This window comes from Chelon labrosus (assembly GCF_963514085.1).
Source record: "Chelon labrosus genome assembly, chromosome: 11".
NCBI classification, from domain to species: Eukaryota; Metazoa; Chordata; class Actinopteri; order Mugiliformes; family Mugilidae; genus Chelon; species Chelon labrosus.
The window spans coordinates 649,285-672,323 of NC_140344.1; the positions used below are offsets into that span (position 1 = coordinate 649,285).

Consider the following 23,039-nt stretch of genomic DNA (forward strand, 5'->3'; position numbering starts at 1 on the left):
GTGCATATATACGGTGCGTAGAAGAAGATAACTTCTTCTCCGCCATTGCATTTTTTCATCTCGCGCACCCCCTAGAGGCAGTTCACGCACCCCCAGGGGTGCGCGCACCACACTTTGGGAATCCCTGCTCCAGAGGATTAACCCACGCAAAGCTGCTGGTCCCGACAACATCTCCGGGCGGGTGTTGAGGGGCTGCACTCCCAGCTCACCGAGGTGCTGACAGACATCTTCAAAACCTCCCTCCAACAGGCGGCGGTCCCCACCTGCCTGAAGACCACCACGATCATCTCCATTCCAAAAACGTCCACAGTGACAAGCCTCAATGACTATCGACCAGTAGCCCTCACCCCGATAGTCATGAAGTGCTTCGAAAGACTGGTCATGGCCCGCATCAAGGACTGCATCGACGTCACTGTGGACCCGCACCAGTATGCATACAGGAAGAACCGATCCACAGAGGTTGCAAATGGTGGAGCTCAGTCCGAGTGTTGTCAGTTTATGTACCAGGGTCTGTGGTATGATGGTGTTAAAGGCTGATGTGAAATCCACAAAGAGCATGCGAACATAAGAGTCCTTGTTCTCTAAGTGGGTGAGGGCTGTGTGGACCACAGAAGATATGGCATCCTCTGTCGATCGGCACCGGCTCCCCCCAGGGCTGTGTGCTGAGCCCCCTCCTGTTCACCCTGCTCACATACGACTGCTCATTGATACATCCGAGCTGTGTGAAGAGTGTGAAGTTTGACGATACAGCTGTGGTTGGACGCATCACTAACAACGACGAGTCCGACTACATGAATGAGGTGGAACACCTGGAGGGTTGGTGCAGAGAAAACAACCTCTGCATCAACATGAAGAAGACCAAGGAGATGATCGTGGACTTCAGAAGGGGCAGACACCTCCCCCCTCCCCTGCACGTCGGAGGGACAGCGGTGGAAGTGGTCTCCAGCTACAGGTATCTGGGCGTCCATGTCACTGACGACCTCACCTGGCGAACCAACACTTCCTGCCTGATTAGGAAGGAACACCAGTATGGAATTAGAACGCTGCCATAAATCGTGCGCGCGCAATGAGACTCGCGCGAGCGCAAATCAAACATCCGCGAGCGCAATGAGACTCGCGCGAGCGCAAATCAAACATCCGCTCGCGCATTTTTCCCCCCCGAGCGCTTTTCCAAGCACTCGCGAGCTATTTTGTAGCTCGCGCGCGCGCAGAGTCCGCTCGCAAAACTTTCCCCTGCTCGCTCGCGAAACTCTCCTCTCCTCGCGCGGAAAACTGTCCCCTGCTCGCGCGCGAGTTATTTCTTTTAGTGGGCGTTTTTGTCAGTGAGGGGGACGGGCCTGGGGGCATGCCAATCACCACTGTATCCCCGAATATAATTGGTTGAGCGTATTGGCCAGTTGAACAGCAGGGTACGGCAACACTACTAGGACAAACGGGACAAACCACACAGCCCCGAATGCCTGAATGACATGTATTGTGATTTGGTGTCTTGACTTGAAAGTTTGCAAAATGTCACACAGAGCAATGAACTTCAGTATGTTTGACTGAGTGCTGTCTTTCCTTCCCTCCATCGTCGACATTAATCTGATAAAATGCTGATCATTTTTTGTAACTTGGATTCTGTTGCACAACGACATTTTTTATTTTGGTAAAACTGTTTTGTTCATATTCTCGATTTAGACTACTTCTTTCTCCCTGAAAATAATAAACGTAATGTTAAAAAATCCTAAAAATAAATAAAAAAGATAGAAGGCCTGTAGTTTATATAGGCGTCAGCAACTCTCGATATGAGAGCAGCATATAGACGTATGGTCCAGATGCAGATGTGTGTCAAAATATAGTAGGCTATTTCTTATTAAAATCTTATTAAGGCAAAGATGCCCATGGACACTCTTTTTAAGAGACACAACCCTGCAAACATTTCGACGTCTAATAAACGTTGAAACAACGTCTAAACGTACACATCGCCAGGAGGTCTAAAAGTAATGCTGAAATGCAAATTGAAACGACGTCGCGTTGCAACCTCGACGTCTTTTTAACAAAACAACGTCTAAACGTTTAAACAACGTTTAAACAACGTTTAAACGTCTCCACGACGTCCCGTTGTAACACAGATGTCTTCTAAGCGCGCATTATTCACCTTCTAAAAACGATCCAGTAAATATTCTGATATATATTTACAGCTGTATGTGTCGAGTTTTAGATGTTGTTTCTGCAGTGAAGTGGAGTTAAAAAGAGGTTGACAAATGCAGGTAGAGAAGATGTTGACGTTGCGATCTGACGTCTTTTCAACCTGCATTTCAGCATTACTTTTAAAGCCCCTGGCTGCGTCTAGGTCTCGACGTCGTTTTAACGTTTGTTCGACGTCAAAATGTTATCTGTTCAAATTGACTGATTAACTGTAAAAACAATTAGTGTTTACATATAGATAATACATTTAATGAATAATAAATGATATTAAAAATATTTTTTGCTATAAATAAACACATTTATATAAATACAATGTATTAACAGAACCTACCTTTGGGGGGAAATTATAAGTTTGACAACACAAAAGTGCAATTTCTTTAAAGTTTTATTACACAAACAATCAGAACACTTGAAAAACTAAAAAATAATGAGACCAACATGATTCTTACACATACAGCTCTGGAAAAAGTTGACACCACTTCAAAATGATCAGTTCCTCTGGTTTTACTATTCATAGCTATGTGTTTGAGTAAAATGAACAGTTTTGTTTCATTCTATAACCTACTGACAAAATTTCTCCCAAATTGGAAATAAAAATATTGTCATTTAGAACATGTATTTGTAGAAAATGGCAACAGGTCAAAATGACAAAACAATTCTGGTGTTTTCAGACGTTGTATAATGCAAAGAAAACAGGTTCATATTCATTTTAGAACACAACACTACTTTTCAAACTTAGGAGGAGTTTAGAAATCAACATTAGTGGAATAATCCCAATTTAATCGCAGCAGTGGTCTCTTTATTTTTTAGCTGTATGTGCAATAAACATAAAAACACCAACACAGTTGAAAAACACTTTGTAGGCGATCACAATCTCCTCTGGACCCCTCTCCCTCCTATCAATGGCTCCTTCACCTGGAGTGGAGATCCTCACTCTGTCATGTGAAGCTGGATAAACATTTGAAGTATATTACTTAACAATTCTTAAACACATCTTGGAAAATTATACACCGTTTTACCATCTAATTCACCTACGTACATACTACATACATCACATGAATGTTAAGTCATGAAACAGACATAAATTGCTTTTTGGTTATATTTACATAGGCCAAAAAGTCCCAGATAATGATAAAATAAAAACATTACATGATTTTAAATAGAAGAAGCATTGTTGATTAACAAAGCAGACAATTAGGCATTGCATTGGGAGTCAAATTTTTATGTTCACAATCCACTGAATATTAACATTTTAACAGCTAATCAATAGATTAGGCTACTATTGTTTTTTTTTGTTTGTTTGTTTTTTAATGAAGATAAATTAACATTTTCAAATTATCTTGGGGAAAAAAATGCATTTTCTGGACACCTCTATGTCAGCTCGTCTGTATAAGTGCTTCACTGATTTATGTCTGGATTTCTAAACTCCAATAGTCCAAAAATATCAGAATATTAGACAGAAAGCACACTGCAGAGCCCTGTTTATGTTAGCCGAGTGAGCAGCTAGCTTGAAATCCACTCGACGGTTAAACACATAACGCACGGTCGGTCAATGACACTTTTTAAAACACAGAAAGTTGCATATGAACCTACAGTTTATGATATGAACACATATAAACCGTCTCTAATGTTTTATGTCAACGAACTTACCGAAAACACTGTTCGGTACATGCCGTGCTTGCTTCTCTGCAGTCCTTCCGCTGCCAGGTTTGGAGTAGAAGGTCCCGCCCTTTTCGCCTCTGATTGGCTAGAAGGGCTCTCACCCGATTGGTTGTATAATTTAATTTTTTCTTCTAGTTGTTTTGTGGTCGAGGTGCAACCTAGACCTACATTTATTTTTTTCATCAAGTTGGTTTGTGGTCGAAGCGCGACCTAGACCTATTTTAAACTCGTTTCACGCTAGAGGTCGCCCCTTAGACCTACCGTCAAGGTTGATGAAATGTTTGCAGGGAACTGTCTTTGACGTTACCTGAATGGCGGTTCGGCAACCAGCTTTTTGGTGCATTACCGCCACCTTCTGTTCTGGAGTGTGAATAAGTGTTTGTCCCGTTTGTCCTAGTAGTGTTGCCGTACCCTGCTGTTCAACTGGCCAATACGCTCAACCAATTATATTCGGGGATACAATGGTGATTGGCATGCCCCCAGGCCCGTCCCCCTCACTGACAAAAACGCCCACTAAAAGAAATAACTCGCGCGCGAGCAGGGGACAGTTTTCCGCGCGAGGAGAGGAGAGTTTCGCGAGCGAGCAGGGGAAAGTTTTGCGAGCGGACTCTGCGCGCGCGCGAGCTACAAAATTGCGCGCGCGCGAGCTACAAAATTGCGCGCGCGCGCGAGCTACAAAATAGCTCGCGAGTGCTTGGAAAAGCGCTCGGGGGGGGGGGGGGGGAATGCGCGCGCGGATGTTTGATTTGCGCTCGCGCGAGTCTCATTGCGCTCGCGGATGTTTGATTTGCGCTCGCGCGAGTCTCATTGCGCGCGCACGATTTATGGCAGCGTTCTAATTCCATACACCAGCGCTTCTATTTTCTGAGGAGGTTGAGGTGCGCCGGACTGGGGAGCTCAGCCCTGACAGCATTCTACAGGTGTGTGGTGGCAGCACGGCAGCTGCTCTGTGGCATAGAAGAAAGCTCTGCAGAAGGTGGGGAAAGCTGCACAGAAGACTGTGGGACGCAGTCTATCCACCACTACGGACATTTACACCTCCGGATGCAGGAAAAGGGCCACCTGCATCAGGAAAGACTCCACCAACCCCGCACACGTACTGTTCGTCCCTCTCCCGTCAGGCAGGAGGCTGCGGAGCATTAAGAGCAGGACCACCAGACTGAGGAACAGCTTCTTCCCAGAGGCTGTGAGACTGTTGAACCCCCCACCCAAACAGCCACCCATAGACACATCTGCATAGATTGCACAGTGTCACTTTAACTCCACTTGCACGCTATCTCAATGGTACAGGACTGAATATTACTGTATCATTCATTGCAGTTAATCTCCAGTTATTACAGTGCTGACACTTTTTATACTGCCGATATTTATACACTTTTTGCTATTTTGTACTATATTTAGTTAGCTAATTTTATTCTATATTTATACTTTTTACTCATGGCTTGAATCGGTACCAGAGAAACAAATTTCGTTCCATCCCATGTACCAGCATGTGTTGAAATGACAATAAAGAATCCTTGAATCCTTGAATCCTTGAATATGGCTACTGTAGTTCTATTAAAACTGATCCTGATGACAATATTCCGGTGTCACATCTCAATTGTGTCCCTACATCCCTACATCTACTGCTTTGTACAAGACATTTCAATGCAATTTTTTAAATTTATGTACATGTAAAAACAAGGATTTACAGTGTTACACAAACTGTGAGTAGTCAGTATCAATATGTAATCAATAAAAATAACTCTTTAAGATTCTTAAAAATAGAGTCTGTGGGTTTGTTAATTGCAGTTTATAAACACAACATTCAAACTGACCCGGTTTATGGTTGTTTACACAAACAACAGTTCGTATAAGTTCCTAAACTTCAAACTTCCCACCAGTCCCCTAGAACTGAAGAAGCTACTCGGATGAGTTGTGAAATGTCTTCTCAAAAAAAAAAAAAAAAAACCTCTACAAGTCCACAGTTGCCTTTTTAAACACTATTTTTGGATTGAAGCTCGATATATCTGCAATTGCCAGGCCAGCAGAAAAAAACGCCAATGGTCAGCTAGCAGAAGCTATGGCAGCAGCCCTAATGTTTAACTAGCCGGAAAAAAAAAAAAAAACATGGAAAAAGAAAACGACCCCTACAACAAAACGTCTGCTATTTTAGGTTTGTCTATATCATTTCTTCAAAATGAATAAGAAAGTGTCCTTTCCTAAGCCTCATTTTAGGCTAACGCTAATCGCCACATAGCTAAACGTTAGCGCCCCTTGTTAACATTCAGGCTAGACTCTAGACAGAAATTGTCTTTGTATGCCAACTGGCAACGCATTGTCTCAAAAACAAACATTATCGTAAACACAAAACTGATGCATTTCACTCACCACGTTTTTGTTGTCTGTATTGGAGTGCATGGGCAGCAAGCAGCACTGGCCACAGTGACGTCAGTGGCATCAGTCACCTGGACCGTTACTTACGTCAGTGGTTCTCAACCTTTTTGGGGTCCCGGACCCCCAGCATATTTTTGATCGAACCTGAGGACCCCCACACCTGATCCGGGGGGTGGGGGTGCAATTTGATAGAAACAGCAGAAACTGCATTTTAAATTGCATTATGGCATTTATTAACTCTTATAAAATAATATTGCAGTTGTAAAACAGGATATTAATGCAGCATCTTCTTAACATTATGTAACAAAACAGATGCAGTAGCTTTCAGATATAGGAACAAAACAGAATTTTTATACAGTAGCTTTTAGAAATATGAAGTAATACCACAGATGTTTTTATGCACTCTTCAAGAACAAAAGTATGAAATCTCAATGAATATCGTATAATTAAGTCTTAGTTTTATAGAGAGGCAGTGTGTGTATTATCAAAGCAAACTATCCTCATTTCTGTTTTTGTGTCACTTGGGTGTGGTGTGGTGAGTTGTGCTGTGTAACTGCACTTGTCTGCCACTCAAGAGTTTCTGTAACCTGGGTTGGATAGTGGCAACAGCTATAATGATATTTCTCTCCAGTTGAAGTCTGTTTCTCTGTTTGGTCTTTATGTGTGTCAGTGCTGAGAAAGTGACCTCACACAAGTATGTCGACCCAAATGGCTGCAACTGGTACAGGACCTCTTTTGCAAGCTCCAGGTACTCCTTCTCCACACAGCACCAAAACTGTGTCAGTGATGTCTCTGAAAACTTCAGTCTGAAGCCACTGTCTGAAGACAGGTCAATGAGGCTCTCATGGAGTTGCTCTGGTGCTGTATCCATGTTGCTGTGCAACGGCCTGCGTATCCAGTCAAGTTTAGTACACATGTCCTCAGTGTCTGGGAAGTAGGATTCAAACTCAGCTGTCAGTTTGGCCAGGTGCCTTTTTACAGTTTTCAAAATGTTCTGCTTCATGTTCTCTTTCATGTCAACTATCCAAGAGTTAAGCTGAGGGAAATTACTGACATCCCCCTTTTCACACCTTCTCAACCAGAGGTCAGTTTTCTCATGAGTGCTGAAACTTTATCATACATCTGAAGAACAGTTTTGTCATTACCTTCCAAGCTTGTGTTCAACTCATTAAGACGGCCAAAAACATCAGTGAGGTAAGCCAGGTGAGCCAACCAGGTCTGGTCTTCAAGTTTAGCAGCCAGAGGATGTCCATGCTCTGAGTGGAAATCGTGCACCTGCTTTCTCAGTTCGAATAGTCTCTGCAGTGCTTTCCCCCTTGATAGCCAACGTACATCTGTATGTAGCAGCAGCTGATGATGGTCACTGCCTGTTTCCTCGCACAGTTTGTGGAAGAGTCTTGCATTGAGAGGTCGTGATTTAATGAAGTTAATTACTTTCACAGCATCTGTCAAAACACTGTCCAGTTCTGGGCTCATGCGTTTGGAAGCCAACGCTTCTCTGTGAATTATGCAGTGCATGCTTTGTCGGGGTTTACCTGCCTGATGCAAGAGACAAGTCCGCGATGCCGACCTGTCATTGACGCTGCCCCGTCTGTGCTTACATGCAAGCAGCGCTTCCAGTCCAACTCGTGCTCCGTGAAAAAACAGTCAATCAAATTAAAAATGTCCTCACCCGTGGTTTTTTCAGGTAGTGGCTTGCAGAAGACAATGTGTTCAACTATATCGCTGACTGTGTCATCTTTGAAACGAGCAAACATGAACAATTGGGCTTCTCCATTCACGTCAGTAGACTCGTCTAACTGTACCGCAAAAGATCCCGCTCTTTTCAGTTTGTCAGTCACCTGCTGAACAATATCACCAGCCATCTCATCCACCCTGCGGCATATAGTGTCGTTAGACAGCGGCACAGACCTTACAGCATCTGCGGCTTTTTTATCCACCATCGTTTCAGCTAGGATAGCTGCAGCTGGTGCAATTAGCTCCTCAGCTATTGTGTATATGGCTTTTTGGCTTTGGCGACAAGCAAAGCTACCCGTCTGACTTGCGGCACACATGTGACTTTGCGTCCCCCCTGAATTCGGACAATTTTCGTGTGAAAAAGTCAGCAGTCTCGCCCACTGATGACTGATGCCTGGTGCTCAGATGCCGCTGCAAGTGTGCTGGTTTCATGGCATGGTTTGACAGTACCTTTCCACATAAAAAACACAGAGGTTGCTGAGGGTCCGAGTCAGTTGCTGTAAATCCCAACATTACATATTCTTCTTTATAAAGTCTCTTTTTGCTGTTTTCTTTCTCTTTTCCGGTGACCCAGAGCCTGCTTCATCCGAACAAGCGGTCTTTTTTTTTTTAATTTAAGCCATCTCTCCAGATTTAAACATTGTCTTCTTCTTTTTCTTCTTCTTTTTCTTCTTCTTTGTGTAATTGTGCTTATCATTTTCTTCGTTTGTTTGTAATATTAGCTTAATTTCAAGCGCTAACCTGAACCCTGCAAACTAATGAGCTTTACCATCATCAGCTTCCTGCAAATATTTCACAATAAAAGCATTATTAAGAAATGAATGGCATATGCCCACTGAAACACTAGGGAGCTCATACTTTGAAAAGGATACAGATCCTGTTAAGTTTGTATTAACAGCGTCATGCAGTAACTTTGACAATGCAAACGGGCGTGAGATCACTTATTAAAATACAATGAATTACACTTGTGAAACAGATAGAATTAGAGAAAAAAGTCAGTACCCTCTGACATTTAGGTAGATAAAGGTCTCAGTCACATTTGAATAAAATAATGCCATTTCCAGTGATGGGAATAACGCCGTTAAAATAAACGGCGTTAGTGACGGCGTTATTTTTTTCAGTAACGGGCAATCCAACTAATTACTATTTCCATTGTTACAACGCCGTCACCATTACTGACAATTAAATGTGGTGCGTTATGAAGTGTGAATTTAAGCAACTAATAGAGCTCCGGTAGCTGACATCACCCTGCACCAGCAATCACAACACCATATTGGCAGGAAAGCTCACTTTGGTTGACAACTGTGAGCAACTAACTAGCTTGTCCTTGTACGAATTACATCCAGAAATGGTTGACAGCTGTTGTGCCCCAGGATGTCAGAATAGTCGGGGACAAGTAAAGGGGAAATCGTTTTATAGGATTCCCAAAAATACTGCAAGACGGCAGATGTGGATTACTGCAATAAAACGCTCAAGAAGCAGGAACGAAAAAACGGAGCGGTGGGATCCCTCAAGAAACAGATTTCGCTTGTGTAGCGATCACTTTATATCAGGTACAGAATCCAGCGTTTTCCAAGTGTAATGTCTTAATGTCTTTATCATGTTTTTAACACGATGTCCAACAGATTTCTTTTCATAAAGGCAAATTAGGCTCATGTTTTTAACGTGGATTACAAAGAAGTGTTGCTCATTCAGCACTAAACTACTCACAATGAGAAAGAAATTCAGGACTAAACAGTTACTTGTTATTGTAGTTGTGCTACTGTCATGAACCTCCGTTTTCCTGCCAATAAGGCGATGTCAACAAAAAAAGGAACGTGACGCCCGGAGCTTTATTGAAGACATCCAACTTGGCTCTCAGGCGACAGCCAGCTACAAGCAAGAGCTGCAAAAAATCCAATTCTTAGACATATTTAAACTTCAAATGATGTGAGTGCCACTGGTCGGAAGTCATTCAGCTCGCTGGGCCGGTTCTTCTTGGGCACAGGAATGATGCATGATGTCTTGCAGAGGGTGGGCACTCTCCCAAGTTGCAGACTCAGGTTGAAGACACGTTGTAGCGGCTCCCCGAGTCCAGCAGCGCAGGTCTTCAGGAGTCGTGGACACACCATGTCGGGTCCGGCTGCCTTTCGGGGCCAGAGCTTCTTCAGTGAAATCTGTCCTGGAGTACAGAGTCTGTTCCCGCTGGCCACACCTTGATGGTCCTCGCTGATGGCCTGACACTGTTGATTGAATATCAACACCTTCACCTGAGTGAATATTTGGGGGTGAGGAACAAAGAAAGGTGATCTGATTGTCCGATGTGGGGGAGAGGGGTTGCAGTGTAAGCAGTCCAAAGTCTTGTTTATGGTTATGCACAGAGGGATAGCTGGTATGATACGGCATGCTGTATGTTAGTTGCAAGCAAGCGACTACCGGACTTGTTTAGATGGAGAGCATCAGGTGAAAACAGAGAGGGGCGGGACCAAAAAGAATCAAAGTTGTGGATAAAGTTAATCTTGAGTGAACCACACATTGACTGCGCCAGGTGTGAAGAGAAGGTGGCTGAAAAGCTCTGAGAACCGGGGATGAAAATGGATTTTCCGCTGTTGATGAGGACATAAACCGACCAATAAAATTGGCTTTTGTAAACTCTGAATGCTTGCGATTGGTGTCACATGTGCCAATATGAACAATTATCTTTGTGATGGACGATGGAAGTGACATTAATAGACTGGAAAGTTTGTCCAGGATATCAACAGTTGTGGCCTCAGGCATACAGTGGGTAATGGCGTTAAAAAAATTGATGTTTCTCACCAGCGAGTTGCCGAGAATTAGTGCCGTAGGAGGGAAAAGAGGAGTTGGGGCAGCCGGTGGAGGAGGAGAGGCGGCATGGGAAAAGGAGTGTTTCATGTCCGACAATGGGTAATTTTGTGGGGCCAGTTGTTCAAAAAATTTAATCTGGATCAAAATGATCTGGATTTGAAAATCCCATTCTTTTCTATCCAGGATCAGGTAATCCGTCTTACTTTTATGCCGGTTTTTCAAAGCAACATTGGATTCAATCACCCTGATCCAGATACATAGTACTCAAGATTACCAAATCCAGATTACCAGTGCTCTAAATGGGACAACATATCACAATGTGGGCTACCAGCTATGTAAAGAACAACAGGTAGAAGAGCCAACATGGGGTCACTTTAAGTGTTTATTTTGAGACAAAACACAAAAATAAAATAAACATTCACTTCTATTTATTTATTTATTTATTTTATGACCCCTCATCTGAGCCACAACAAATAAAAAACACATATTAACAAATACATTGTGGACATTTTGAAAACGTCTTAAATAATTAAAAAAAAAAAAGGCTACATGTCCAATAGTTAACAAAATAAAGAATGTTCAGGGTTCTTCTTCATCTAAGGAGGAGAGACCAGCATTTCCAAGCCTTGCTTTTAGGAGGCAGATCTGAAGTTTTGCTTTGGTTTGCTGCAGTTTGGTCAGCTTGATTTGTTCCTCTGCCAGGAGTATCTGTGCTTCTGCTCTTTCAGTTTCTCGTTTAAGTAGTGATTCATAGGCATCACCATTATTATTTGGCAAAGAACGCTTCAAGGTTGTTCTTCAGTAATAGGGCTGAGATCCAGAATACATGTTTCCTCTGCATTAGGAGGAACTGGCTCACTTTCCACTGCAATCGTAGGCTCACCATCCCCTACAACACCTTGAATCCCGTGCAGGGCTCTAGAGTTCTCACCTCCAATAATGTCCAGAATCACATCAGTGTATTCACCTTTCTTGAAGGATTTGTTGCCTGTTTGGGTGTTTTTTGCTTCAGCAAGGTCCTTTGTTGCCCTCAGATTCTTCCGTCTAAATTTCACTTGGTCCAAGGTCCTTCTCTGGCCAGGCCCCATTCACATTTGGGTGATTTTAACCCAAATGTCTTTCTTCCTTTTGTTAGTCACCATTCCACCTGCAACAGAACTTCCTACTATTGAGGCATAATGGCACTTAACACCCTCCAGCAGTGCATGGGTTTCTGCAACAGTGAAATTAGGTCCTTTTGAGTCCATGGTTCCACCTCATCTTTTGTAGTGCACATAGTAGCACGTCAGCTAATGAGTGGGTGGGTATTTGACAGCCATCTTATATTCAGCCTTTCTCAGAGGACTTACAGAGAGGCACTGACATGGCAGTTTGTCCATCACTACCACCATTTTGGTGGAAGAGGATACCGTTAAAGGGTGTATGTTGAGCGTGCAAAACCACTGGAGCAATACACTACTAAAGAACTGTATACTCGCTTTCACTTTGGGAATGCATATATTAAGTACATTGCGGACCTTGTCAGGCCAAAACTTCAACAGAGAACCCGAAGGAGTCACAGTCTGTCTGTGGAAAAACAGGTCCTCATTGCTCTGCGCTTCTATGCATCTATGCATGGACTTTCTACCAAGTTGTTGGTGACAATATAGGAGTGGACAAATCAACTGTGAGTGATGTAGTGAAAGCTGTGTCAATTGCATTGGCCAAGCCTGGTCAATCAGTTTGTTTCACTTCCAAATGATAACCAGATTGCCCAGACCAAGCACAAGTTTTTTCTTTTGGGGAAGATATCTGTGAAGGTTCTCAGTCATCCAGGTCATGGTATATCCAAAAAAGGTTCAAAAAAGGCAACTGGACTTGTAGAGTTTTTTGAGAAGACGTTTCACCACTCATCTGAGTAGAGTTTCCATTAACGATTGGGTACTTACCTGTCGTTGAGGGGGGACTGTTTTTGTCCTCGTCCTCTTCCCTATGAATGGTGCTCTAATGACTCTTGTTCGTCAGAGGCTCCAGTGTCAAGGTATGAATGAGGTTGAAGCTTTTTGGGGACAGAAGTTAAAACTGTATTGTAAACAGATGGCAGATTAAATCTCAGTCCACCTCCTCTGTTTAGCGAATTTTTTTCCAGTCTGACATAGATGGCTTCTATGTCAGACTGAATACTATTATAATAGTAGTATCCAATACTATTGGGTTTATTGACTGCACTCAGGTGCATATCCAGATAGATAGATAGATAGATAGATAGATAATTTATTGATCCCGAAGGAAATTCAAGCATCCAGTAGCAGTAACATACATTGAACATACAATACAAAAACTATATAAAAAATAGAAAGTAACTAGAAATAAAAATGTTTTATACAACTATAAACTATGTTAAAAATATAAAGTGACCAGTAGAGATAGAAGTGTTTTTTACAAATATGAGAACTACAAATGGGGAGGACTGTGTGCAATTAAATTAGGCTGTAAACAGATGAATGAAATGAATAAATGAATGAAAGTCAGTCACCACATGTAGCAGAGGTAGACAGACATGGCAATGACAGAGTATCCAGTAAGTAGTGCAAAAAGATTTGTCCATTGTCTATTGTGCCTCCTGCCATCACTGAGAGCTGTTGTGCAGTCTCATGGCCAGGGGGACGAAAGAGTTCTTCAGTCTGTTGGTGGAGCAGGATTGAGACAGCAGCCTGCCACTGAACACACTCCTCTGCCTGATGAAGGTGTTGTGCAGAGGGTGGTGGGCGTTGTCCAGTATGGACAGCAGTTTGTCCAGGGTCCTTCTCTCTGCCACTGTCACCAGAGCACCTCATGGGAAGGACTGGGAGTACATCACCCCGAAAGGGTTGATGTACTCCCAACTTGTGGGTGACGCTGACCTCACCATCACAAACTGTGTCGTGAAGTGGCCTGGGTCTAATCATGTTGCACGTATCCTGAGGGAGAGTGCTTTATACAGAGAGCTCCAAACCAACCGACCGGATGGCATAATATTAGAGTTATGGTTCAGCTCAAATTGATAAGCTCATATTGATAAAGAAATTGAAGATTTACCTGTGCCACAAAGCAGACACCCTCCAGGCATTGAAGGTCACCATGGCAGTCACAACACGCAACAGCCAGATCCCCCAGATTTTCCTGCTCAGGCTCTGCAGCAGACCAGCTGGAAATACTCCCAGCAACCATAAATATCGTCACAGGCTGATCAGAGGCTCGAGGTGTGTTCGAGGTAGCTGTAGATCTAGCTCTTCCAGATCTCATCACAGCTGGATTTAAAGTGTTCAATAACCAGCCTGCTAGTTATCTGTCTTGGAAATCTAGCTTTATCAATGCTGTGGGGGGACTTAACCTCAAACCTAGCTAAAAACTGGACTTGCTTGTTAAGTGGCTTGGTGGGGAGTCACTACATCATGCTAAGAGGGTGAGAGCAGTTCATGTTAACAATCCATCTATGGAGCTTGAAGCTTGTCCAGCATAGATTAGACTTATTCCCAAAGCTTTCAAATAGAGATCACCAGAGGATTCAAGATCTTGGAGACCTGCACCAAGAAATTGAAGCTGCAAAGCAAGAGGGTTTCCATGCCGGAACTTGGCTTTCTTGGGTGGCACAGTGGGGAGGTGGTTAGCACTGATGCCTCACAGCGAGAAGGTCCCGGGTTCGAATCCATGGGCCGACTGGGCCTTTCTGTGTGGAGTTTGCATGTTCTCCCTGTGTCTGCGTGGGTTCTCTCCGGGTACTCCAGCTTCCTCCCACCGTCCAATGACATGCTCATTAGGTTAATTGGTGATTCTAAATTGGCTGTAGGAGTGAATGTGAGTGTGAATGGTTGTCTGTCTCTCTGTGTTAACCCTGCGATAGACTGGCGACCTGTCTAGGGTGTACCCCGCCTCTCGCCCAATGACAGCTGGGATAGACTCCAGCAGACCCCCGCGACCCTTAACATGAATATGCGGGTCCAGAAGATGAATGAATGAATGAACTTGGCTTTCTTGATACAGCAAGAGCAATAAACCCTGTAGCTGAGAAACTGCCCTACAACATCCAAGAACAGTGGATGACAGTGGGATCTGACTATAAGAGGGAGTATCAAGTTCCATACCCCCCTTTCTGCAATTTCCCCATTGCGGGACTAACAAAGGTTTTTCTTATTTTTATTCTTATTCTTAATTCTTCGTAGACTTCTTTGCAGATAACTATGCAGAGATGAGAAATGATTCGAGCTTTGCTTCCCCTACCTCCAACTCAGCTGTGTTTAAAGGTGATTGGTCCTCGTCCAAACACTGGAAAACCAAACCTCCAATATCAGTCAGTAAAACTGAAGTAGGAAACCCTTCCTCCTTACACACATCCAAAGGGCCTGTCATGGATCAAGATAGACAGTGTCATGTCCACAAGAAACCTCATTCCCTCAAGAAATGTTGAGATTTTTGGGAGAAATCACTTGCAGAGCAAAGACGCTTCCCGTAAGAGAACGCCATATATTTTAAATGTTGTGCTTCAACAACACACCAGGCTAAGGAGTGCAAGGCCGATACCAGTGTGATAATGACCGGCACGTCACACCACTCCATCCAGGATCAGCACATTGGGCTACGAGTTCCAACACACCTGCTGCAGTGCATGGTGGGGAACTGAATGCATCACAGGCGTAGCAACCTCTTTATGCGCCGAGGTGTGTGGTGAGGGTCTGCAAGGTGAGTCTTGTTCGAAAATCTGTCTGGTCAATGTTTATCCGAAGGGGCATCCTGATAAAAAGATGAGGACATGTGATACTAGACGTCAAAGCAATGTGTCACTAGCCAGAGCAGCATTCTTTGACGTGTTTGGGATCCAGAGTGAAACTTCTCCCTATACCCTCAAAACCTGCTCAGGAATCACAGACACTGCTGGAAGGAGGGCCACTGGATTTATGGTGGAGTCAGCTGATGGGGAACTTCACCTATCTTTACACTTATCGAGTGCAGCCTAATTCCCAATAACTGGGATGAAATCTCTACCCCAGAGGCTGCACGTAGCCACATGCATCTCAAACCCATAGCTGAGATGCATGTTAGAATGCATTCTGATCGCTTGAGCACAGACGCCCATTCACCTTTGTAGGACTGGATTTGTTTCGGCCATGGTGTGTCACCTCAAGGAGGACGCATGGAGGACTGGCAAATGGCAAGCATTGGGCAATCATGTATATGAGCACACGTGCCATACATATTCATCGAATCGAATCGATGGATTCATCCAGTTTCATCAACGCCCTTCTGCGCTTTTACGCAATTAGGGGACCTGTTAAGCAGCTGCGGTCCGATCTTGAAACTAATTTTATAGGAGCCTGCCGAGAAATTGAGATCAACTCCATAGGTTGGCACAACAAGCAAATTTCCAGTTACGTCTCGAACCAGGGTTGTGTGTGGCTATTCAATCCCCCACACTCTTTGTATATGTTCGCAGTTGGGAGAGGATGATCGGGGTTGCACGTCAGATCCTCAACGCAATGCTCCTGTGAAGCTCACACATGAGGTCCAGACGAGTCTCACACCATAACTCCTGCTATGCTGCCAACACAGAAGGCTCCTTCAGGCAACTTGACGCTGGTGGAGACGTCAGTGGCGGCAAGTTCAAAAGGTTTAGCCAACACATTCTGGGAGAGATGGAGGAGGGAATACGTCAGTGGGCTCCAGGGTCGACAGAAATGGAGAATGGAAAGACCTAATGTAAATGGAGATGTTGTCCTGTTGAAAGGCGGCGGCACAGTGGTGAGGTGGTTAGCACTGACGCCTCACAGCGAGAAGGTCCCGGGTTTGAATCCATGGTCCGACTGGGCCTTTCTGTGTGGAGTTTGCATGTTCTCCCTGTGTCTGCATGGGTTCTCTCCAGATACTCCGGCTTCCGCCAATCATCCAAAGACATGCTTGTTAGGTTAACTGGTGATTCTAAATTGGCCGTAGGTATGCACGTGAGTGTGAATGGTTGTCTGTCTCTCTGTGTTAGCCCTGCGATAGACTGTCCAGGGTGTACCCCCCTCTCGCCCGATGACATCTGGGATGGGCTCCAGCAGACCCTGCGACTGAAGAAGAATGAATGAATGAATGAATGTCATGTTGAAAGAGGGATGATTGGCCCACAGAACTGATCACAAGAACCTTTCCAAGCAATGACGGAAAGGTCAGGAAGGTCAAGGTGAAAATTGTCAAAGACGGTGGAACAAAACTGTTCTTACGGCCAGTGTCTGAAGTCATACTCCTGTTGCAAAGGGACTCAGTCAAGTGCTCTTGGGTTTCAGGTGGGGAGTGTGATTTTGTGAGCTTTTTGGAGTGTGAGCTTTTTTCTTTTTTACGTATACGTTCGGGCGAACAACACTTGGTGAAAACAGAACAAATAGAATTTATTTTCAGTACAACAAGTTATACATCGATAGACCTGAATTGCTTTCTCTTTGTCTTACACCTCGTTCTATACCAAAAAAAGTTTGTCTAAATTCAGCCACTTTCTTAGTTTTATCAATGTTTTTGGGCGAATTTGATGACATTGAGATCTTCCTGCCATAGGCTAACTAACCACTGAAATAAAGCTAGCTTGTCCAGCTGTCTTCTCATCAGGGCATGGGTTGATGCTGAGATCTCTTAAACATAGCTTGATGTCTGGTCGTCGTCTTTGGATGTTATAATGGGGCAGGGTATTTTCAATTCAGTTCAGTTTTATTTATATAGCCTCAATAACAATACAAATTTTCTTTACAAAATCCGGTCTGAAACCCGGCCTTAAATCCCTAGAACAAGCCTGAAGGCGATGGTGGCAAGGAAAAGCTCCCTTTTAACAGGAAGAAACCTTGAGCAGTACCCAGCTTATATGGAGGGACCCACAGCAGTTAACATGCTATACAGTTAGAGAAGAAATTAGATGACAGGAGAGCAGTGCCAGAGAAAAGAAATTAGAGGACAAGTGCATCAATGAGCCCTTGTGACCTGTTGCCGTTTCACCACTATTTCTTCATTGAACCACTTTTGATAGATACTGACCACTTCAGACCAGGAACACCCCATAAGAGCTGCTGGAGATGCATTTTGGAGATGCTTTTCCTGCTTCTAACACATCAACTTTGAGGAAAAATGTTCACTTACTTTCAAATCTGATTAGGATCTGTAATGAAAATAGAGAAAAGGACAGGCATGTTTTTCATGAATTGTAAACATATAATTATAATTATAAATACTCCACAACCTCTCAAATTTAAAGGGACTTAATGCACAGAGGAGGGGCGCAACAACAAATTTCATTAACTTTAAGTACATTTTCAGTATTAACAGTATTGACTTTGAATGGTAGGAAAAATAAAAAGGTTTGGGCTGCCGACACGTCTTGTCCGTACTCGGACCAGGACTGCTAGCGCTAACAGCTCTTAGATGGCACCGTAGGGTTGAAGTGTTTCGGTGGTATGCAAACTCTTTTATTTTGCACAATTTGCACAAAAACTCATCAGTCAAAAATGGTCAATGATGGAAAGTATTCGGTTAATACGACCCATGGTTATATGTAGATAGTGCCATAAACAAGTTACAGCCAGGGGTGGAAGCACTCCGCAAGCCATCCACAATCTGAAAAAGCTCCATATCGGGATATATATCGTATATCGATATTCAGCCTGGATATATCGGGATATGACTTTTGGTCCATATCGCCCAGCCCTAGGTCAAATCATTGGCATGCATCAAGCAGAGAAAACATCTAAGGAGACTGAAGAAACTACTAAAACTGGGTTATGAACTGTCCAACACATTGTTAAAACTGGAAGGATAGTGGGGAACCATCGCATCAGTCGCATCAGGGTAAGAAGAGAGGCAAATGAAGGGATGCACCCATCATGCCTAGTGCCTACCTGTACAAGTATGTGGGGGCAGTGCTATGATCTGGGGTTGCTGCAGTTGGTCAGGTCTAGGTTTAGCAACATTATGTGCCCAAAGAATGAGGTCAGCTGACTACCTGAATATGCTGAATGACCTGGGGCCTCATGTATGAAGGTTGTGTGCGTACAAAAACGTTTCGTACGTACTCGCTCACGGAAAAGGTTAGATGTATCATGAGTGAAATGTCCGGGAACTTGTACGTGCCTACGCCAACGTCATGGCTGGCGTATGCTGGCTTCTACAGGTATTGATCCTTTGGCGACACTTAGAGGTGATGCTGGGAAACTGTCATAAATGTGAAAACAATTAGTCCGACCGGTCGTGGCTGTGCCGGTCGACCCTGACCAGAGCCATGCTAGCCGTGTGGGACGGAATTGTCCGCATGTCAGTCAGGGATATCAAATTCCCACAATGCATCTGAACAGGTCAACATTAAAGAGCAATTTGCAGCGAGAACCGGTTTTCTGAATGTAATCGGAGCTATCGACTACACACACATTTATATAAAAGCGGCATCACATGATGAATTTGTAAATGTCAACAGGAAACATTTTCATTAGATCAATATACAGATCATATGTGATGCGCAAATGCAATTAACCAACACTGTGGCGCGTGGAGGACAGTGTGCCAAAGAGGACATTTTTGCACATCTCCACTCCAGTGAGTAGCATCTCCAATTCTCTTTCTGTTAAGTTCTTCTTTTTTCCACCTTTTTTCCCGTCTTACTGGTTTTCATTTTCTGATCATGCAGAGAGGGGAATCTCAGGTGCAGGGTCATTTTAAATATGATTTGCATATTTAAAAGGGGCGTGGACATGGAGTTGCATATTTAAAAGGGGCGTGGACAGGGATGGGGTTGGGTACGCTTGATTGGAATGTGCAAAGGAAAAACGCTTCTAGATCTGAGCGTGCTCCACGTTTTAGAAGGAAATCCACACAAGTCTTCGTACATGAGGCCCCAGGTTATTCCATCAATAGATTTTTTCTTCCCTGATGGCACGGACATATTCCAAGATGACAATGCCAGCATTCATCAGGCTCAAATTGTGAAAGAGCGGTTTAGGGAGCATGAGACATCATTTTCACTCATGGATTGGCCACCACTGAGTCCAGACCTTAACCTCATCGAGAATCTTTGGGATGTGCTTGGCATAGGCTTTGCGCAGTGGTCAGACTCTCCCATCATCAATACAATATCTTGGTGAAAAATTAATGCAACACCGGATGGAAATAAATCTTGTGACACTGCAGAAGCTTATCGAAACAATGCCGCAGTGAATGTGTGCTGTAATCAAAGCTAAAGGCGTTCCAACAAAATATTAGAGTGTGTGACATTTCTTTTTTTTTTGGTGGTGACTTTTTTTTTGGCCATTCAGAGTTTGATCATGCTCATCTGTCACTAGCATGTAAGCTATTTGTCATTGATGACAATCTAATATTTCTGTTGTGGCAGGAACCTTTCAGTCTTCAGCACTCCAGGTCTCAGCAGGAAGCCCAGCAGAGCCAGCCGGATTTTCACTATGTCTACCAAGTCCAACCCACCACATAAAGTTCCTCAACCAGAACGACTTGATCAAGTCTATGAGGCACTGAAAAAGGGCCTTCAGTGAGTACACTCACAACAAATGCTGCTCATGTAGCAAACTCTGCAGCAACTTTACTGTAGTTTCTACTTTCTGTTGACGTGTTGAATAGTTTTGTATATAGAGGAAAAGGGGCAGAAGGGCAAAGTTTTAATAATTTCCTGGACATTGTTGCATACTACACATCAACAACAACTTACACACTGTGTCTGTGTTCTCCAGGTCTTATCTGCAAGTTCATCAGATGGATTTGGATAGCCTCACTAGACAAATGAAACAATCAAAAAGAAACTCCAGACTGGTATGTGATGCTTCACTGTTACACTCATCAGCACAAATAAAAATCTAAAAACTGTTAACCTCTTTAATAACGTTATCACATTAGTGTTCTACCACTTCTTTACAAATGTGACATACGTAACCTTTTCTGTCTCCTAAGGGTTTCCTGTATGAGCTGGACAAGGTGAGCTACTGCAAATTCTTCAGTTATTATTGCAACTTCTAGCTTGTACAAGAATGCTATTAGGTTTTTGTAGAAACTGTTTTGTTTTAAGTTGCTTTAAACATCTCCCAACTTTCCAAAGGACAGACTCCCTCCCACTCACTCCCTCACTGCTTGCCTTTTAGTCCAAAACATTTATGAAAGTATTTGTGGGTTGTATGGATTACATTACAGGGGGGTCACCCTACTGTGGTGTTTTTAGCAGGTGCCTTCAGCTGAACGTTGATTGACATACACTGAAAACAGTACAGCCAGTGTTGACGAATACAAATTTATACTTGACTCTGTGCTTTCCATTGACAGCAAGTGAAGGTAACTGAGAGGTATATAAGACGACTGGAGTTTCATCTCAGCAAGGTAAGACCAACACAATCCCCTAAGATTTAATTTTGTTTAGGAAACCTCTTTGTGTGTATCTGTCTTACTGAATTACTGTTTGTTGACTGGATGACAATATAGAAAAACCTAAAAATACAACACATTGGTTTGGGTTAAAGACATTTTTGGCTGTGTTTTGTTGAGACTGAACCAATTTTTGGTACTGAAAAGTAGTTATTTTTAGGTGGCTAGTGTTGGTAAAGGTCTTCTTGGTGGACCAATCTTTGACCAACCATGATCAACTTCGATCTGTTATCCCTCCAGTAGTTTAGAGTTTAGAAGTAGTGTACAAAGTCTTCTGTAAGGACCGTTACACTCTCAGCAGAACAAACTTGTCAGATGTCATCTGGTAGATGTATGGCGAGTGCAAGTGAGTAAGAGACTATTAAGCCACTACTATGTTCATTGTGTATCACATGCTTTGTTAACTGTGTGGCTGCATTAGCAGCTTACTTTATACCTGTCCCAAAATTGTACGTGTAGTGCTCAGTATGGTTCTAAAGTACAGTGTTTAAGTTTCCTGTGTTTTTTCTCACTTACTGCCATTTATATACTGAATGGGCATGCCATATAATTGTTTATGTAACTAAGTTACATTCATTCATATTCATCTGCAAAAATAGTTTGTGCCTGTTTGCCAACCAGTAGAGCGCAGAGCTACTTTGTAAATGAACCCATGTTTAATGTAATAAACCTTTTTAGCAATATATAAGCTTGTTAATTTGGAAGCACACTATTTTCTTCTCTTTGTACAGTCCCTGTTCCATTTATACCGAACCTGGAACAATTTGACCACTGACTCACCAAACAACTGTACAGAAGTCTTAATGTTGGTTTTGAAAATAAATTATCTGGATCTATAATATGTTATGTTGTTTAAATGAAAACTACTCAGAAAATAGTAAATAGATTAATAATCAATAGATTAAATTATTTAAAAAATATATATAATTATGTTGTATACCCTAAACAATATATACCCATTCTCAATACTGTATGTGTCATCTATGGTTTAACAATCACAAATTCTATCAATTTCCAGCTTTTTATGCACATGGAAATGATATCAGTGTTGTGTGGTTGTTCGAGACAATGCAATGAATCTCAAAAATGTATAAAAGTACATATCACTAATAAGCATTTCTTTATATGAATACCATCAGTTCACACATTTGATATGTGCACCATTCATATTAACTTGGTTGCAAGTTAATAAAATTTCTTCTCTTGAGCAGAATCTTATTCTTATATGCTTTCCCACTGTATATTTAAAATGACTTAACATACAGTTATATAAATTTAAATAATGACATTATTGTTGTTCTGTATATGTACTCTTCTATTTTTAGATTCTCCAGAGTGACTGGATAAATTAACCTAATCATATATAAAAAATACTCATATGCAACACTTTGTCCTTTGCAGTGCATGACCAGAGAATGATTTTGTTCAAGGGTCCCTCTGCTTTCAGTTTTAGCTTCAGAAGGATCAGTTTGAGGACAGATGACAGACTCACCTATTATGGAATAATCCACGTGTTACCTTCAAAAACACCTGGGTTAACAATGTATTTTGTGTCATTGTCCTTTCTTAATTAATTTGGCTGAATCTGGGCAAATTGTATTCCAATACACCTCTGAATTCATCCAGCTCCTTCTGTCTTCTGGAATATCATCAATAAATTCTACTGACCAGTGCCATTTTAAGCACATCACACTGTGTCCAGTGCTTTACAGGTGATGTTGTGCTATTCAGCCCCTGAGATATTCCAAGCCATATCCACACTTTTTTCTTCCCATTTATATGGTTCATGCACTCTTTCTGATAGATTTGACAAATATGACAGCCTGGCAGGTATGTCATATATGACCTGTCCCAACACACTTCTGTATTGTAACAAC

At 42.7% G+C, this 23,039-nt stretch overlaps 1 protein-coding gene and 1 pseudogene across 3 annotated transcripts in view; both read left to right on the forward strand.

Moving 5' to 3' along the window:
* ripor1 (RHO family interacting cell polarization regulator 1) overlaps positions 1-23,039 on the forward strand; it is a 116,512-nt gene that overhangs the window by 70,301 nt on the left and 23,172 nt on the right. For both annotated transcript variants that reach the window (XM_084555222.1, XM_084555221.1), the window contains exons 3-6: positions 20,129-20,281; positions 20,481-20,559; positions 20,698-20,721; positions 21,064-21,117. In XM_084555222.1, coding sequence (XP_084411348.1) covers positions 20,129-20,281; positions 20,481-20,559; positions 20,698-20,721; positions 21,064-21,117 — 310 coding nt within the window. The remainder of the gene's footprint in view (positions 1-20,128; positions 20,282-20,480; positions 20,560-20,697; positions 20,722-21,063; positions 21,118-23,039) is intronic.
* On the forward strand, positions 11,088-13,793 carry LOC311495625 (putative nuclease HARBI1; annotated as a pseudogene). The gene is made up of 3 exons: positions 11,088-11,119; positions 12,296-12,436; positions 13,473-13,793. The product of its transcript is annotated as a putative nuclease HARBI1 (transcript).